Here is a 17,990-nt window from a genome sequence, read left to right as displayed (position 1 = left end):
TAGAATTAATTTAATTATATTTAATTATTTTTATATTTAAGGAAGTTTAATAGTGTGATTATATTTTAATAGGTTTTGAGTGTTTATAAAAGCCAGAAATAATTCACAAACTTTCAAAGTCAAAGTGCATTTATTATCGAAGTATATATACAGTAAACAATCCTGTGATTCGTCTTCCTGCAGATAGTCACAAAACAAATGAAACACCATGGATCCCATTCAAAGAAAACATCAGACATCCAATATGCAAAAAAAAGAGCAAATCACACAAACAGCAAAACATGAGCAAAAAACACACAGAATATTAAACATCAAACCGTAGAGATTCGAGCTGTTTGATAGTTTTGTCAGAAGGTTCTTTATAAGCAAGATGCTTAATCAGCTGCCAAAATATTTTTGTCTGGTAAATATTGAAAGGTCCTGCCTTCACAAGGCCTCATCCATCTGGCCAGATTCAGCTTCATTTAGGAAGTTGCACCTGGAGGATCTACTCTGGTTTTGTGGAAGGCTAGTAGGCAGAAAAGTGACAAGTTTTAGAAACCTCCCCCTCCGAAGAAATCCTGGGACATTATATGGATGACATAATCTCCCAAACTTCTATAAGCAGATAAAACAAAATCTCTTGAAATTGTTGTTTAGTCTTGGGTTCACAAAATGGTTTTATTAATTTGGAACTGTAAAGAAACATTTCAATTCTAAACAGTAATCAGTAGCTTTGTACTTCTTTTAAAATCATTGTTCATCATTATACTGTATATGCCTAGGAATTCTGCACAGGTTCAAGAATCAACTGGAAGTCTTTAGTTTTACACAGAAAACTTGTTCTTTGGCTATCCAACATTCTAGAGTCTAGGGATAATAGAAAGATCTTGTCATCTCATACCCTCAGTTTAGAGACTAATTTCCTACAGAAAGCAATTAGGAAACCTAATCAGCCTATTGACCTTACAGTGCACTGAATTTAAAAAGAAGTAGAGAGAGCTGGGCCAGGGGCTGGTGCTGCTGGGAATTCTACCGATTATCTTGTCCTTAGCTAAGAGTGGAGAGCAGGCATGTGTCTGTGCCAAACCTTCAGCAAAGGGTGATCTATCCCAGAGGAAATTGACTACTATTAAAAGGAAGGGACCTGGTTCCCTAGTATTGGGCTGACAGTTCGACTTGTGTGAATGATGTGTCCCTATTTACGTTCTTAAGAGTGGTGAAGATACAATTGCAGCTGTCAAATGGAATCGGATAAATATTTGTAGGTAAAATAGTTTGCAGGACTTGTGGGGTCTAGGGCCAGAGGGCACAGCCTCAGAATAGCAAGGATGTCCCTTTAGAACAGAGGAGGAACTTCCTTAGCCAGAGGGTGGCAAATCTACGTCTTATGGTCTTATAGACTCTGGGGAGTGAGGCAGAGGAGTTTGCCCTACACAAATTGACAGATGGTGTGGCCTCCTTTTGTGTTCTGTTCTACAGTTCTAGGTGTCTGTGGGATACTATTCTCTTTACTTCTGTCACCGGTGCAATTTCTACTGTTTGAGCAGTATTGAAAATTTTGGATGCATGCCATATACCAGCACTTTTACCAATCCCTTTATTACAATAGCATAGCTAGGGATCAAAATAAAATCCTCTATTGTGTGCAGGGAATGCCGTGATTATTAACAATTTGTCCCAGTTCTTTTCCTTGAGAAAATCTGCAGATGCTGGAAACCTAAAGCAGCACACACAAAATGCTGAAGGAACTCAGCAGGTCAGGCAGCATCTATGGAAATGAATAAAGAGTCCATGTTTCGGGCCGAGACCCTTCTTCAGGACTGAGAAGGACAGGGAAAGACGCCAGAATAAAAAGGTGGTTGAGGGGGAAAGTGGCTAGCTGGAAAGAGATAGGTGAAGCTAGGTGGTGGGAAAGGTCAAGGGTTGGAGAAGAAAAAATCTGATAGGAGAGGGGAGTGGACCACAGGAAAAAGGGAATGGGTGGGGAGTGGGGGAGTGGAACCCGGGGGAAGTAATAGGCAGGTGAGAAGTAAAAGGTCAGAGTGGGGAAGAGAGGAATGGGAGTAATTTTTTTACTGAAAGGAGAAATCGATATTTATACCATCATGCCATCACTAATAACCTGGGCAAGACAAAGCCCAAAGTAAACTAAAATAGTTTTACTGTGTATCCATTGCAGAAATAAACAGGACATCATTCTCAGAGAGAATTTTGTTACTACTCCTAACTTTTAAATTAAGTTCCACAATCTCTGTCCTTTCCTTAGTTAAGATACTTTTACTAAACTGACTGCCTTAAAGAACTTCCTTCTGTCTCACTATTCCACACAACCTCCTGGAGTGTGTCAATTTCCAAAGAGACAAAAGGTATTATTCTCTGATCCTCTGTCAAACCCCTGGTGATAACTGTCTTGATGGGCTGTCAACCAACATCACCACCGTCAATGAGGGCTGTATACTCATTCTTAAAATGGATGCCACAGACACCTCCCTGCCATTTCGACTGATCCCCCTGCTGTGTTCTATAATTGAAACCACTCCAATGTTAAAGGTATGAATCTCTGGAAAGAGCCAAAAATTCCAAACAACCTAAAACGGACATGATCCTGCTAGCAAATGTAATTTGGTTAACCACTTTGCTTGAGGCACCAGCTAATGGGTTTCCAGATAATTAAGACCATAAGACATAAGAACAGAATTAGGCCATCTGGCCCATTGAGTCTGCTCCGCCATTCAATCATGGCTGATCCTTTTTTCTATCTCCTCCTCAGCCCCAGTTCCCAGCCTTCTCCCCATAACCTTTGATGCCATGTCCAATCCATATCCTACCAATCTCTGCCTTAAATACACCCAATGACCTGGCCTCCACAGCTGCACGTGGCAACAAATTCCACAAATTCACCACCCTTTGGCTAAAGAAATTTCTCCGCATCTCTGTTTGGAAAGGGTGCCCCTCTATCTTGAGGCTGTGCCCTCTTGTCCCAGACTCCCCCACCATGGGAAACATCCTTTCCACACCTACTCTGTCTAGGCCTTTCAACACACCTTTATAATTTTCAGAGTAGATAGGAGAACTAAATAAACAACGTTTGATGACCGAAACAAAAAAAAAATCATGATGCTGGACTAAATCAGCAGTAAAGCAGCTTCAGTGGAAGCAAAAGATGTTAAGGCAAAATTTCTGGTTGAGATCCTGCACCAGGACCAAGAAAGATGAGGGAAATTTGCCAGTGTATAGCACCATGAGGCTGGGGTGGGATAGAGGTTGGTAGGTGATTAGTGGAACCAGATGGGGAGGGGATGATGGGCAGATGAAGCCAGGTGGGGCAGGAGATGGGAAAGAGGTGATAGGTGAAATGAGTCGGAAAAGCAGTGAGAGGTTCTGGTACCAGATGGGGAAGGGGGATGTGAGAGGTGAATAAAGGGAGAAGGAAACCAGGTGAGAGTGTGTGGGAGGAGAACACTGGTGGTGTGGGTGGCACCGACTCAGTAAAGCAGACTGCACAATCAAAGGCCCCACCCACCCCGGACATTCTCCCTGTGGGGTACAAATTACAACGAGAAACAGAAAAGGTTCTGCTGCAGGGTCTCGGCCCGAAATGTCGACTGTATTCTTTTCAATAGATGTTGGCTGGCCTGCTGAGTTTTGTGTATGCTGCCTGGATTTCCAGCATCTGCAGATTTCTCTTGCATGTAAAAAGGACAATCTTATGATAGTCATGGGGGATTTCAATATGCAGGTGGATTGGGAAAGTCAGGTTGGTGTTGGATTCCAAGAGAGGGAATTTGTAAAATTCATACGAGATGTCCTTTTAGCTGTGCCCAGTAGGGGAAAGGCAATTCTGCACTGGGTGTGTATGATGAACCATATTTTATTAGAGAGCTTAAGATAAAGGAACTCTTAGGAGGCAGTTAGCATAAAATTATAGAGTTCGCGCTGCAGTTTGAGAGGGAGGAGTTAAAGGTAGATGTATCAGTTATAGAGGCATGAGAGAGGAGTTGGCCAAAGTTGATTAGAAGGAGACACTAGCAGGTTAACTTGCAGGTTAAGTCACTTGTAAGGAAGGCAAATACTATGTTAGCGTTCATTTCAAGAGGAGTAGAATATAAAAGCAAGGATGTAATGCAAGGATGCAAGTGACAATAAAAGAGGACTGAGTGTTCTCATAATCTAAAGCTAAGGCTTTACAACACGTTGGTCAGACCACATTTGGAGTACCATGAGCAGTTTTGGGCCCCTTATCTATGAAAAGATATGCCGGTACTGCAGAGGATCCATGAGCATGATTTTGGGAACAAAAAGGTTAACATATGAGGAGCTGCTGATGTCTCTGGGCTTGTACTCACTGGAGTTTAGAAGAATGATGTGGTATCTCATTGAAACCTATCAAATATTGAAAGGCCGAGATACAGCAGATGAAAAGAATGTTTCCTATGCTGGGTGAGTCTAGGACCAGAGGGCACCGCCTCAGTATAGAGGGATGTCCATTTAGAACAGAGAAAAGGAGGAAGTTCTTTAGCTGGAGACTGATGAACCTGTGGAATTCATTGCTAGAGACATCTGTGGACGACAACTCATTGGGTATATTTAAAGTGGAGGTTTGTAGGTTCTTGAGTAGTCAGGGTGTCAAAGGTTCAGTGTCTAAAGTAAATTGTATAATCAGGGTACATACATGTCACCACATACAACCCTAATATTCTTTTTCTTCGGGGCATATTCAGCAAATCTATAGAACAGTAACTGTAACAGACTCAGTGAAAGATCCAATAGAGCACAGAAGATAACAAACTATGCGAATGCAAATATAAATAAATAGCAATAAATAACAAGAACCTGAGATAGCAAGATAAAGACTCCCTAAAGCAAGATACTTGGGAACATCTTAATAGATGAATGTAATTACTGTATCCCCTTTTGTTCAAGAACCTTATGGTTACGGGGAGAAGGCAGGAGTATGAGGTTGAGAGTGTAACTTATCAGCCATGATGGAGTAATGGAGCAGTCGGACCTGACCAGAGGGCTTAAAAAGAGGATTTTCATAGCAGTCATAGAGTCCATTCTCACATATGGATGTGAGACGTGGACACTCACCAAGACTACGCGAAAGCCTCTAGATGGTTGCTAAACACGAATGCTCCGGATGGCTCTTGACGTGTGTTGGCAACCGCACATGACGAACGTTGAGCTCTACAACGACCTACCAATGCTCTCCACTAAAATCGAGGCGAGAAGACTGCAACTAGCGGGGCACTGTCTACGCCACCCCGAGCTGCCTGCCAGCCTAGTCATCGTGTGGGAGCCCAAGCACGGGAGGATGAACCCTGGGCGCCCTCCCAAGACCATGGTCAACACGCTCCTAGAAGACAGCGGCGTGGCTAATGTAGATGAACTGAACACACTGATGAGGGAGAGGGAGAAGTGGAGAGTCCGTCATCGTGCCTGACGCCGGCCCCCTAGGCCTGAGTCGACGTAGTAGTGGTAGTGGACCAGATGGAACGATTGTCCTAATTCTACCTTATGATCTTTTCCTCTCCAATCATGCAGAAGATACAAGATCCTGAAAACAGATACTATCAAGCTCAAGCACAGTTTCTATCCCACTGTCATCAGACCCTTGAAAGATGTCTTCTACAGTAAGATGGACTCTTGCTTTCACAATTTATCTTATTATTATTTAGCACTTTGTTTACTTGCACTGCCCTTTCGCCATATTTGTTATATTTTATTCTGCATTGTTGTTGTTTAACCTTGTTCTACCTCAATGTATTGTAGCACCTGCTTAGCCCCCTCGCTATCAGGGTCAGGGTCACATGAAGCCATGGCAGTGGATGGTCGTATGAGCAGCTGGTGCAGATCACAGTCCTGATTATGTGACCACTGCTGCCAGGTAGCCAATCTCTGAAGAGTATTGATAATGGCTGGAGTCACCTGTCTTGTAAAGACACTGCCCAGAAGAAAGCAATGGCAAACCATTTCTGTAGTAAAATTTGCTGAGAACAATCGTGGCCATAGAAAGACCATGAACAACCATGCTATACAACATGGCACCTAACGAATGAATCAATACTTAATAATGACCCTACTTGTAATTGACAGAACTGAACTAGTCCAGAAGGCGAGATCCTACGTACAGATAACACCAAAATTGGTGGTACGGAGGACAATGAAGAAGGTTGTCCAAGGTTACAACAGGATATAGAAAAATGGGAAAATAGGCAAGACATGGCAGGTGGAATTTAACTCGGACAAGTTTGAACTGATGCATTCTGAAGTTAAATCAGGGTAGGACAAACACAGTAAGTGGCAGTACCTGGGGAGTGCTGCTCAACAGAGAGACTTCCGGTTACAAGTATACAATTCCCTGAAAACGGGAACACAAATAGACAGGGTGGTAAGGAATGTGTATCACACGTGTCCCTTCATTGACTGAGGCACTGAAGATAAAAGTTGGGATGTCTTAATACAGTTGTACAAACTTGCTTAGGCTGTACTGGGAGTAATGTGTGCAGCTCTGGTAACAATACCATAGATAGGTCATAATTTACTCGGAAAAGGTGCAGAAAAGCTTTACAGGACTCCTGGGCTGGAGGGCTTGGGTTATCAGAAGAGACTGAATAGGTTAGGTTTGTTTTCTCTGTTATGAAGGAGGCTGATAAGAGACATGATAACGATATATAAATTGGATAGGGTAGAAAGCCAACGTCTATTTCCTATAGTAGTAATGGCTCAAACTGGAAGGCATGGATTTAGGCTGAGAGGGAGATCTGGGCAGTAATCCTTTTGCATGAACTGTTACGTCCTTCCTGACTGGGTTGTTATTTCATTTCTAATGACTAAATCTCACTGCTTACTTGTAAGTTCACAGAAGTTGTTTGATTACTTATTATCGTGTTGTAAGCAATTAGCTTTCATCATCAGGCTGGCCATTTTATATCATTTGTACATTTCCTTTAGTCGCTATTAGTTAGAAGCACTTTGTTAGAAGTTGAAGGAATTTTAATCAATATTTGAATTGACCTTTCATGAGAACGCCGAGAAGCATTGTCTTTTCACTCAGCTCCTTGTGTACTGTCACATGTTGGTGAACAATAAAACCACCTTCAAACTACAACCACACCAGGACTGGAGTTTATCTGCCTAGCTTAAGAAAATGGGAAACTATCGAGCGAGGACAGAACATGAGCAGTAGTTGGTATCTTTATTGAAATGCCAGAGGAGGTGGTAGAGGCAGGAGCAATAGCATTTACAAGGCATTTTGGTAGATAATTGAATAACCAAGGCATAGAGCAGGGATTCCTAAACTTTTCATGCCATGGACCAATACCAAGAGGCCCATGGACCCCAGTTTGGGAATCCCAGACAGAGGGTTATGGAATTAACGCCAATAAGTGACACTAATATTGATAGACAACATTTTTAGCATAGATACGGTAGGTCAAAGGGTTTGCTGTATAATTCTATGACTAATTTATGATCCAGTACTTAAAGTGCTTCAATAACCAAGTGGTACTCACTGAGGGGTATTGAGAGACAGTACAGCTTTACAAAAAAAAAACATTTTTCATGTGCTAAGAAAAACAACAATACCATTGCATACACTGCTGCTAAAAGCAGGGAGAGCTGTTGATGTAGGTACCGTCTGGCCATTTTCTAGGCCAATGAATATAATAATCATTGAGAAATTGCCAGTACCTAGAATGATCAGCAATCAACTGAAAGCGTTACTCTTTTACCTGTAGCAGTTGTTATGATAGGGGTTGTAGCTTCCTAACGCAGTTAGACATCCAAGACAAATTGCATAAGAGAAGAATATCTGGGTGCCAGCATCCAGCCACACCTGAAAATAAATAGAAAACTTGTTAATTATATCAATAACAGATAAATTTTGTCGCTGAAACAAAACTGCAAGAAAGAGGATCATTAGCAACTCAACTAGACTGCATTTGAGTATTAAACTATAAAAGAAATAAAGCCCCATAGAGCACCAGGGGCCCTCTGAGTACATAAAAAACATCAAGGCATTGCACTCATCAATGAGTACCATGTCCTGGCCCCAGACGCTCACCGCAGAATGCGGGATGCATGATTTTCCACAGTATCTTGTCTGTTTTGGTGGAAACTCAGTCAGCAACAAGTAAATGAAGTTTATGAGTTAAGATAATCGATACTCTGTTTTCTGAGCTATTTATCAACATCATCGTTACATGCCATGTCATATGACATGGCCGAACATGATCAAGAGATTGTTCTTGGCAAATTTTTCTGCAGAAGTGGTTTGCCATTGCCTTCTTCTGGCCAATGCCTTTACAAGATGGATGACCCCAGCCATTATCAATACACTTCAGAGATTGTCTGCCTGGCGTCAGTGGTCACGTAAGGAGGACTTGTGATATGCACCGGCTGCTCATACAACCACCCACCACCTGCTCCCATGGCTTCACGTGACCCTGATCGGAGGGGGTGGGGCTAAGCAGGTGCAAGAGTGCCCAAGGCTGACCTGCAGGCTAGCGGAGGGAAGGAACGCCTTACACCTTCTTTGGTAGAGACGTATCTCCACCCATGTTGAGCTATTATCTACCCCATTAATATCAGATCCAAAATTTTGCATAAAGCATTAAATAAAAATAATGCCATCAGATTAGACAAACAATAATAAGTAATTGTGCTTTTTACGAAAAATATATAGAGTTTGTTTCTCTTGGAACTCATAATATGCTCCTCATATTATTCATGATACAATACTGATATTCTTTGTCACAGATCTATACACTTCTGATCCTGATGTTCCACACATTGACTGCAATAGCTGCACATTTGTGAAAGTGCACATTGCCCTCTGACATCTGATTCTGAGAGTTGCACCCTGACAAAGAAGGCCTGAGCCCAGTGAAGAGATCCACGCTTTCGGAATTGCTGCTTCGTTGCACGGAAATGAAAAGTCCACGTGTGTACCATACCAAAATTACGAACTTAAATAAAATGTGAAGCTAGAAATCATGGATCCGGAAAAAGTCATTTCTCCTGTTCACAGGCCCTTCGGCCCACGATGTTGTGTCAACCTTTTAACCTATTCCAAGTTCAATCTAACCCTTCCGTCCCACATAACTGTCCATTTTTTCCTTCATTCCTTGTGCCTATTCAAGAGACTCTTAAATGTCCCCAATATATTTACCTGTGCTGTTGGTATCAATGTGTACCATGACTTTTGCCTGCTCTTCCTCCCCTTTAAGAATGCTGTGAATCTGATCTAAGGTGTCTCCAACCCTGGCACCTGGCAGGGGTGGGGGGGGAATTGTGAAACAACATGCCATCATGTCCACAGAATCTCCTCTCTATTCCTCTAACTATTGAATAACTAGTTTTCTATATCATGGACATTTGTCGATTCATATAATCTAAGTGGAAGTTAAATATCTACTCGTAAATTTTCCAAGAAAAAACAGAATTCTCTCCCGACCCCAAAGCGTAAGTAATTCTACCATATCATATCATAAGCAGTCACGCCCCGCTGTGTTCCAAATGCGATATTCCCAGTTTCAACAAAACAGCAACCAATTTGATCTCCACATGTTTATTTACCCTTCGACCTTTACATTTTCCAATCTAATCACTTCAAGGTCGAGAGCCCTGGAATAAAAGTCAGGGCTTCACAATAAGGAATCATTTATTTAGACTGATGAGAAATGTATTCATTCAGAATGTTCACCTTATATTCCCATAGGGCTATTGATACTACCATAGTATTCATTCAGGACTCCTTATACAGTTATATTCTTTAAAAATTGGTTATTTTTCTATAACAGTTTCATAAGAGGCCAAAAGTTGTACATAATTGATATTAACATTTAACTACTTGTTAAATCCTATTATTTCTTGTATCATTGCTATTAAAATAGATTGGGTCTATTATTAAGTTATTTATGTTAATACAAAATCTTTTCCTGTTTCCCACTTTACCAACAGGTATTGCATACCTGTCCTGGACCAATCATATAAATATAATTGCAAATGTAAGGGGGTTTCATCTTTTATGTTACTGCGTAGGCTAATTAAAATGGCTTCTTTGTTATGTTATACTTGGGAATGCTTCTTTGTTATGTTAAACGCTGAGAAAGTTCTTGCGCTAGCAGCTTGTTTTGGGTTAGAGTGTGATAAGAATATGTTACGAACCAATTTGGGATAATTGTTATGTTTTTGGTGTATTTGAAGATATTGTATGCGCGGGGTTTTGGGGCAGAAGGCGGGAGAGAGAGAGAGAGACAGAGGATGGACCAGGTGCTGTGAGTCTGCTAACGGGGTCGGACCCCGAGCGGGGCGTTCGGCGAGGAGAGGAGACGGAGACGGACTCGTGTGAGCATCTGGTCGACCACCGTTGTTGGTCCCAGGCGACCGGTCGAGGTGGTCCGCGGGGTCGCAGGGTGAAGAAGAAGGGTCCTGAGCTCCAACTGTTTATGCACGAAGAGATTGAACTTTGATAAGTGTGGAGCCCTTTATTTTCATTTTATATTTTATTCTCTATTAATTATATAGTTCCAGTAATATCTATAAACTGTAAATCATTCAATCGTATCTGGTGTATTGTCTGTTATTTGGGCGGGGTGGGGTACATCACACAGCATCCACACAAACTAATTACCCAGTTTGACGGGGCCGAGGGCTGTTTCCCTAGACGACAGTGAGCTGAGCGACCCTGAGGCTGGCGGGGGGGGGGGGGGCTACACAAAGAAAGCATGACAGTGCCCCTACCTCCTCTGCGGAGATTCAGTGTGTCATCAAAAACCTTGGCAAACTTCTATAGATGTGTGATGGAAAGTGTGCTGACTGGCTACTTTGTGGCCTGTTATGGGAACACCAATGCCTTTGAGCAGAAGATCCTACAAAAAGTAGTGGATTTGTCCCTGCAGATCATGGGTAAAGCCCTCGCAACCACTGAGTACATCTACATGAAACGTTGCGGCAGAAAAGCAGCGTCCATCATCAAAGATCCTCACCACGCAGGCCATGCTCTTTTCTCACTGCGGCCACCAGGTAGAAGGTACAGGAGCCCCAGAACTCGCACCACCAGGTTCAAAACCAGTCAGGCCCTTGAATAAAAGGGGATATCTACACTCATTCTATTTCTGGTGTTCCCACAACCGCTGGTCTCACTTTAAAGACTCTTTATCTTGTTACTTCATATTTATTGCTATTTATTTATATTTGAGTTTACACAGTATGTTGTCCATTGATCCTGTTTAGTTACTGTTCTATAGATTTCCTGAACATACTAACAGGAAAAATAACCTCAGGGTTGTTTGTGGTGACATGTATGTAGTCTGATAATAAATTTCACTTTGTACTTTGAACTTTGTATGCTTGTTCCATGTTCCAATATACATTAATTTGCACATATTATCATAGATTATATCCCTGTTAACACTGACAAGACCTCCGCCACTGGTCTGTTTTGTCAGAGCGTTTAAACTACATAATTTCAAAGCTGCAAAGACCTTTAATAACTAAAATTGTTTCCATTCTCCTCCTGCTGTACATCGAGCAGCTTAGCTGTATAGGAAGGTCAGAAATTAGGTAACTTATTTACACAGAAGTAGTAATCAGAATCGGATTTGTTATCACTGACCTATATTGTGAAATTTGTTTTGCAGCAGCAGTACAGTACAATACATAAAAATATATTATAAGAAATATATAAAGGATTAAATTAATAAGTAGTGCGAAAATATAAGGTAGTGTTCATGGGTGCATTGTCCGTTCAGAAATCTGAGGGTGGAGAGAAGAAGCTGTTCCTGAAACATTGAGTGTGTGTCTTCAGGCTCCTGCACCTCCTCCCTGATGTTAGTAATGAGAAGAGGGCATGTCCTGGGTATTGGAGGTACTTAATGATGGATGCCACCTTTGTCAGGCATTGTCTTTTGAAGCTTAGATTATGAGGACACGCAGTCCTCTTTTATTGTCATTTAGTAATGCATGCATTAAGAAATGATACAATATTCCTCCGGTGTGATATCACAAAAACACAGGACAGACCAAAACTGAAAAAAACTAACAAAAACCACATAATTATAACATATAGTTACAACAGTGCAACAATACCATAACTTGATGAAGAACAGTCTAAGGCACAATAAAAAAGTTCAAAGTTTCTCGGAAGTCCCACATCTCACGCAGACGGGAGAAGGAAGAAAACTCTCCCTGCCATGCCTGATCACAGTCTGACTCTGAATCGTCCGAAAACTTCGAGCTCTGATCAGCCCTCCGACACCGAGTACTGAGCACCATCTCTATCCGAACGTTTCGACCTCAGCCTCGGTCGCCAGCAGCAGGCAAAGCCAGGGATTTTGGGGCCTACCCTCCGGAGATTCTCGATCGCACAGTAACAACGGCAATGAAACCAGGCATTTCAGAAATTTCTCCAGATGTTCCTCTGCTTCTCACGTCTGTCTTCATCAAATCAGAATTGTCCACGGCCCCTATTTAACAGATACGATATCATTTCACCGGAGAGCTGCGCGCGCTGCTCCGCAAGGCTGGGGAGGCCTCTGCCCATGATGGATCTGGCTGAGTTTACAGCCCTCTGTAGTGGACCCATCATGCCAGAGGGTGACGCATCCAGTCAAAATGCTCTCCACGATACTACTGTAGAAATTTGCTAGAGTCTTTGATGACATACCAAATCTCCTGAAACTCCCAATGAAATATAGCCACTGTCATTACTTCTCCATAACTGCATCAATATATTGGGCCCAGGACAGACGTTCAGAACTGCTGACACCCAGAAACTTGAAACTGTTCAGCGTTTCCACTGCTGATCCCTCAGTGAGGACAGGTATGTGTTCCCTCAAGTTCCCCTCCCTGAAGTATACAATAAATTCCTTGGTCTTAATGATGTTGAGTGGAAGGTTTCTGTTGTGATATCTCTCAACCAGCTGATCTACCTCAGTCCTGTAGGCAGCAGCGTCACTTTTGCAATGTGCTCAGCATTAGAGAAGGGAATATCATTATAATCACAGCCTCTGTGCTTGTTGTCCAATAATCTGCTGGAATTGTGCCTATGTGGAATACAGCTAAGACTGACTCAGAACTGACCACTAAGACAAGCACAGACAAGCATACTCTAATGTTCATTGTTACCTATTTATCGCATACGATGATAATGTTCTTGCGGCTCGCGCCGATCAAGGTGCTGAGGGAGATTGAAATCATGGAGGCCAGTGCGCCAGCTGAGGTGGTGTTGAGCATCACCTACCAGCTGCTTGCTCACTGTTGCTGAAGGAGGGTGCCTGTGCTTGGATAATCTGTCTCTCCCTCTAGCTCAATGCTGCCGGAGGAAGGTGCCTGTGTGGGTCTCTCTCTCTCTCTCTCCCTCACTGTTCCCAAAAGTCCCTGCATTCTCGCTCACTCTCCGCTGGTGCTGATGGAGGATGGTGCAAGGTTTGACCGACACGGTTTGTGGACAGGGCTCTGCAGATTCTGGTTTCTGTACGCTCCTTATTTTGTCGCTATTCTGGGCGATTTTGAATTCGAGTGACCAGCAGATAACGAACACTGAGCTGAACTGAATATGCCTACGCCATTTTGATTTTGTGTTTTATACTCTATGTTTCTCACTCCTTTTTTTGTTGCCATTTGGGCGATCTTTGTGCATTGGCGGGGTGGGTGGAAGTTGATGGTTTTCTTTTCTGGCTGTCAGTGGGGAAGATGAATCTCAGGGTTGTATACTGCATACATACTTTGATAATAAATGGACTGTGAACCTTTGAATCTTTGATATAATAATGTACTCACGTATTATGAATAATTTATAAGTAATACACTGAAGATATCATTGTCCAGTAATTTTTCTTACCTGGGAAATATAATTTAACAAGGAAATGCCTGCTTAATTTGAATTCCATCAATCACCTTCAATATTCATTTCCTTCACCTCTAGCCCATAGTAATGGTGCTGTGCTTGGAAATACATTTCTGTTTCTTCATCATGATTGGCTCTGACTGCTAAGACTCCTCCCCTAAGAATACTATGAAACTATTTTCACCAAGGAAAGATATCAATAAGTTTGAAAAGATACAGAGAAATTTTCCAATCATGCTATTGGCACTTGAGAACCTGAGTTAAAGGGAAAGATTGAATTGGTTAGGACTTTATTCTCTTTACTGTAGACCAGTGAGGTATACAAAATTATGAGGGGTATAGATAGGGTAATTGCAAACAGGCTTTTTCCACTGAGATTAAGTAAGACTAGAACTAGAGGTCATAGGTTAGAGTGAAAGGTGGAAAGTTTACGGAGAACTTGAGGGGGAACTTCTGCACTCAAAGGGTGGCGAGAGTATGGAATAAGCTCCCAGTGGAAGTGGTGCTTGTCATTCGGTTTCAACATTTAAGAGAAACTTAGATAAGTACATGGATGAGACAAGTATGGAGGGCTATGTTTCAGATGCAGGGTGATAGGACTGTGCAGAATAATAGTATTGATTAGATGGGCTGAATAGCCTGCTTTTATCATTCTAGTAAAATAGCAGCAGATTATGAAGGCAGCTCATCATCACCTTCTCTAGCATAGTTCGGGGTGGGCAGTAAATAGCTCGTTGCTAGCTCGAATAGAAAGAAAACATAGTAATTTCAAAAGATTTTAAAGTAATTGATGATTATTGTTCAAAAATTGAATTATAACTCCAAAACTGAATTTTAATCTAATCTCAGAAATCCAATTGAACCATACTGCGTGTATAGGCACATAAAACTAGAAAATGATAAAGCACACGATTGGAGTTAATTGGTGATTTTTTGAAACTACTGGTTAACCATCAACATAATCTGGCCCATATATTATATTTGCTACTTAACAGACCTGTTAACAAACACCTAAGATTTCATATATGTAAATCCATGTACAAGATACCTTAAAATAAAATATGTATTCTTCAAACGTTTCATAATCCAAGTACAATATAAGTTAAATCAACTTAGTTAATTACGTTACAATCTAAGTGAACAAGTTCAAACATTTCATTCTGCCTACTTATAAATACCATACGCCCACTAATAGAAGGATACACAATGATGGAATATTACGATGCACCTATCAGTACAAAATAATCTAGGTATAAATTAATTTTAGAACACCACAATCCAGAAGTATAAAATAACAATACACAAATTCAGTCTGATTATGGGATATTAATTCAAACATTCTATGTTCAAGATACTGAAATCTGAATATTAAGTGATCTGCTGAATAGTGGTGAAGAGTGTAAAGATTACAGAATAAAACAATCCCACAGCATTCTGCCCATCACCTTTATTCACATTAGTTCAATGAACTTGAATCATTTAATAATGCCCAAAATAACTGCATGACTTAAATTCTTGCACCTTTCTCAACAGTGCTGATAAAGTACTGTATGTAAAGATTATGGTACTAAAAAACCATACCCGTCACTGTCCTGGGAGAGAGCAATGCATTTCTAACATCTTCTGATTAAACACTCACAAATCCAGAAGATTAATGATGCATAATCTATTGCCTCTGAAACTAATCGATACTAAAATTGTTGGATGTATCGATCATCAACTACCAAGTATCCGTATTTGCATTAAGTAGGGCGATTGAATCCAAATGTTGTTCTTGGCTCACTAATGAAAATTGCTGTGATAATAACTTATGTTTTTCTTGGATGCACTTGGAATGACCACATCTTCAAGATGACCACACAGCCCACAATAAACTGCACCGAGTGACCGGTGGGGGGGGGTGGGGCTACACAAACTGCATACTTCAAAAAATCCTGCCCACAAGTTGTCAGTTCTTTCAAGAGATTATGGTGGCCTTTCAGTAATAGCTTGAGAAACAAATTGATTATCAATAACTTGCCATGATGTTAGGAAACTAATATTACTACTAATATTAGTAACTACTAAAGGCAGAGATCAAGTAGAATTAAAGAATAAAACAAAACAGAATAAAGTCAGCTATTCATTATGCATTTTAGGAAAGTTAATACTAAATGCAAAGTACATAATGTATCAAACAGATGGAACAGAAAGGTTTCAGGCTAAGATGCAAATCAGGATCAGAACCCCATGGTTTGGCAGTGATGGAAAACCTTGTAGATGAGAAAGCCAAAGGTCAGTCATAGACATAACTCTAGGTTATATTGCTTGGTAGCTGATATGTCCAATCATTAATATGCATGCTCCGTGGGGTGAAGAGACAGCTGGAGTTACAGATGTTGAAATCTGAGAATGCAGCAGTGGTCGAGAATTAATTACAGATCACATACATACTCCATTTCTATGCCAACACCAGTGCTATTTTGAATATCAGATTTATGTTTGGCCCTGCTTCTTTTTCTTATAAATAGCAGCAAGAAATAAAAGCATCTATTTGTCATAATTATAAGGTGAGAAGTGCAATAATGAGTCAAACCTGGAGACTGACATACATTCCAATGCATGGAGAATAGTTTTCAATACTTAACCTGCACCTTGCCTCTACATTCTTCAGAATCTACCTCCTCCTTGCCATTAGTATCATCTCAGGAGCACACTGTTTTCCATTAATTAATGATTGCCAAATAGTTGTGCATATTGCATGGTAAATGAAGTAAGGAAAGGTAGCTTGATATCAAGCAATTCTTTTACAAACATCATACAAGAATATCAATAGTAATGAACATAGGGCTTGTCATATTTTCACGACCTTGTGTTGTTGGTATTCTGAGGGCCTTGAATTTTTTGCTGTTTTTTGTATTCTCTGTGTTTTATTAATTTAAGCGTTATTGTTAGGTCTTCTCTAGTTTACATTTAAGTTGCAATTGTCCTTGATTACTTCCAATTAATTCCCTGAGATTTCGCTTGTATCCAATTAAGAATCCTTGGACATTTGTTTCTTATTAAAATCATTATTTGTTAGTTCGGTGTTCTATCAGCTGGGCACAGTTTCTTTCATGTCCTGGGAATGTATTTTAAGGGGCAGCGCTAACACCTCATTGCTCAGAATGAATAGGTTGATTATTAAGTTATGAATAAAAAAAACTGTTAGAAGTCCAACAGTGGATCTAGACCTTCCACTTAGCAAAATCAGAAGCTAGGGTAGGGTTAAGAATTAGGGGGGTTATGGCATAATAGGCAAAGGGGAGGCTCCTTTATAGAATACATAAAACTGGTGGGTTTATGGGAGAAGGAGGTAAAATAGGAAGGGAAGGAATTATTTTGACATGATTTACAATTGGACAAAGCATTATTCTTGGTTGTGTAGGTTTTGTCATCATTATGAAATTGTTGAATCTTGTGTTATTTCAGAGTGAAGCATTTAAGGTTAAAAAAACATCAAATGCAGGCTTCATAACAACCTTTGGGGGTTGATAGATTTCACTTAAAACTTTATGTCATGGAAGTGACTGCTAATTTAATTCACAGTATTGTCTTTCATTACTTACAATCTACAGGGCTTTTTGGGGTGATTCAGCTTTCATTTGAAAGAGGAGTAGTAAGGTTTTTTCCTCCAATTCTCTACATCCACTCCAGTCGGTGGTGGTAATGCACCTTTAAGTTGGACTGCCAACTGCCATTGAAAGTGAAAAGCGGAAGAAGAAGAACCTCATTGCTCAGTTGCCTTGATTCTTGTTTAGTTCTGGCTGAGTTATCCAAGACTTTGTAACTTCAACTGTTTTGTTAATAAAATTTCTAGTTCTGTTCAACTCTTCTGAGTGTCTGTGCAATCCTGCACCTGGGTCTGAAGATGCAGCTTGATCAGACAGTATTTCTATGGACTACCTGGATGTAATCTCTCAATAATGCCAACATACAAATGCAAATTATTGCTGCAAGTATTGCTTTGCAAATTTAAACAAGGATATACATTTGGGTCATTTCAATGTGAGTATAGAAACATAATCCCTGAAGCACAGTAGCTTGGTAATGTGTTTCACATTTGGGCTTCTCTCCAAGATAACTTTTCAGAGTTATGGATCTGGGAAAGGGGAGTTAAACAAATTTCTGCTCTACT

At 40.8% G+C, this 17,990-nt stretch overlaps 1 protein-coding gene across 1 annotated transcript in view; it reads right to left on the bottom strand.

Annotated features, from left to right (window-relative positions):
* Positions 1–17,990, bottom strand: part of slc6a11b (solute carrier family 6 member 11b) — a 213,863-nt gene that overhangs the window by 52,698 nt on the left and 143,175 nt on the right. The window contains exon 8 of the mRNA XM_072280326.1: positions 7,716–7,819. Within this exon, the coding sequence (XP_072136427.1) occupies positions 7,716–7,819 (104 nt within the window). The remainder of the gene's footprint in view (positions 1–7,715; positions 7,820–17,990) is intronic.

The sequence above is a fragment of the Mobula birostris genome, chromosome 16, assembly GCF_030028105.1.
Source record: "Mobula birostris isolate sMobBir1 chromosome 16, sMobBir1.hap1, whole genome shotgun sequence".
NCBI lineage: Eukaryota > Metazoa > Chordata > Chondrichthyes > Myliobatiformes > Myliobatidae > Mobula > Mobula birostris.
This window is presented reverse-complemented; position numbering and strand designations above follow the sequence as displayed.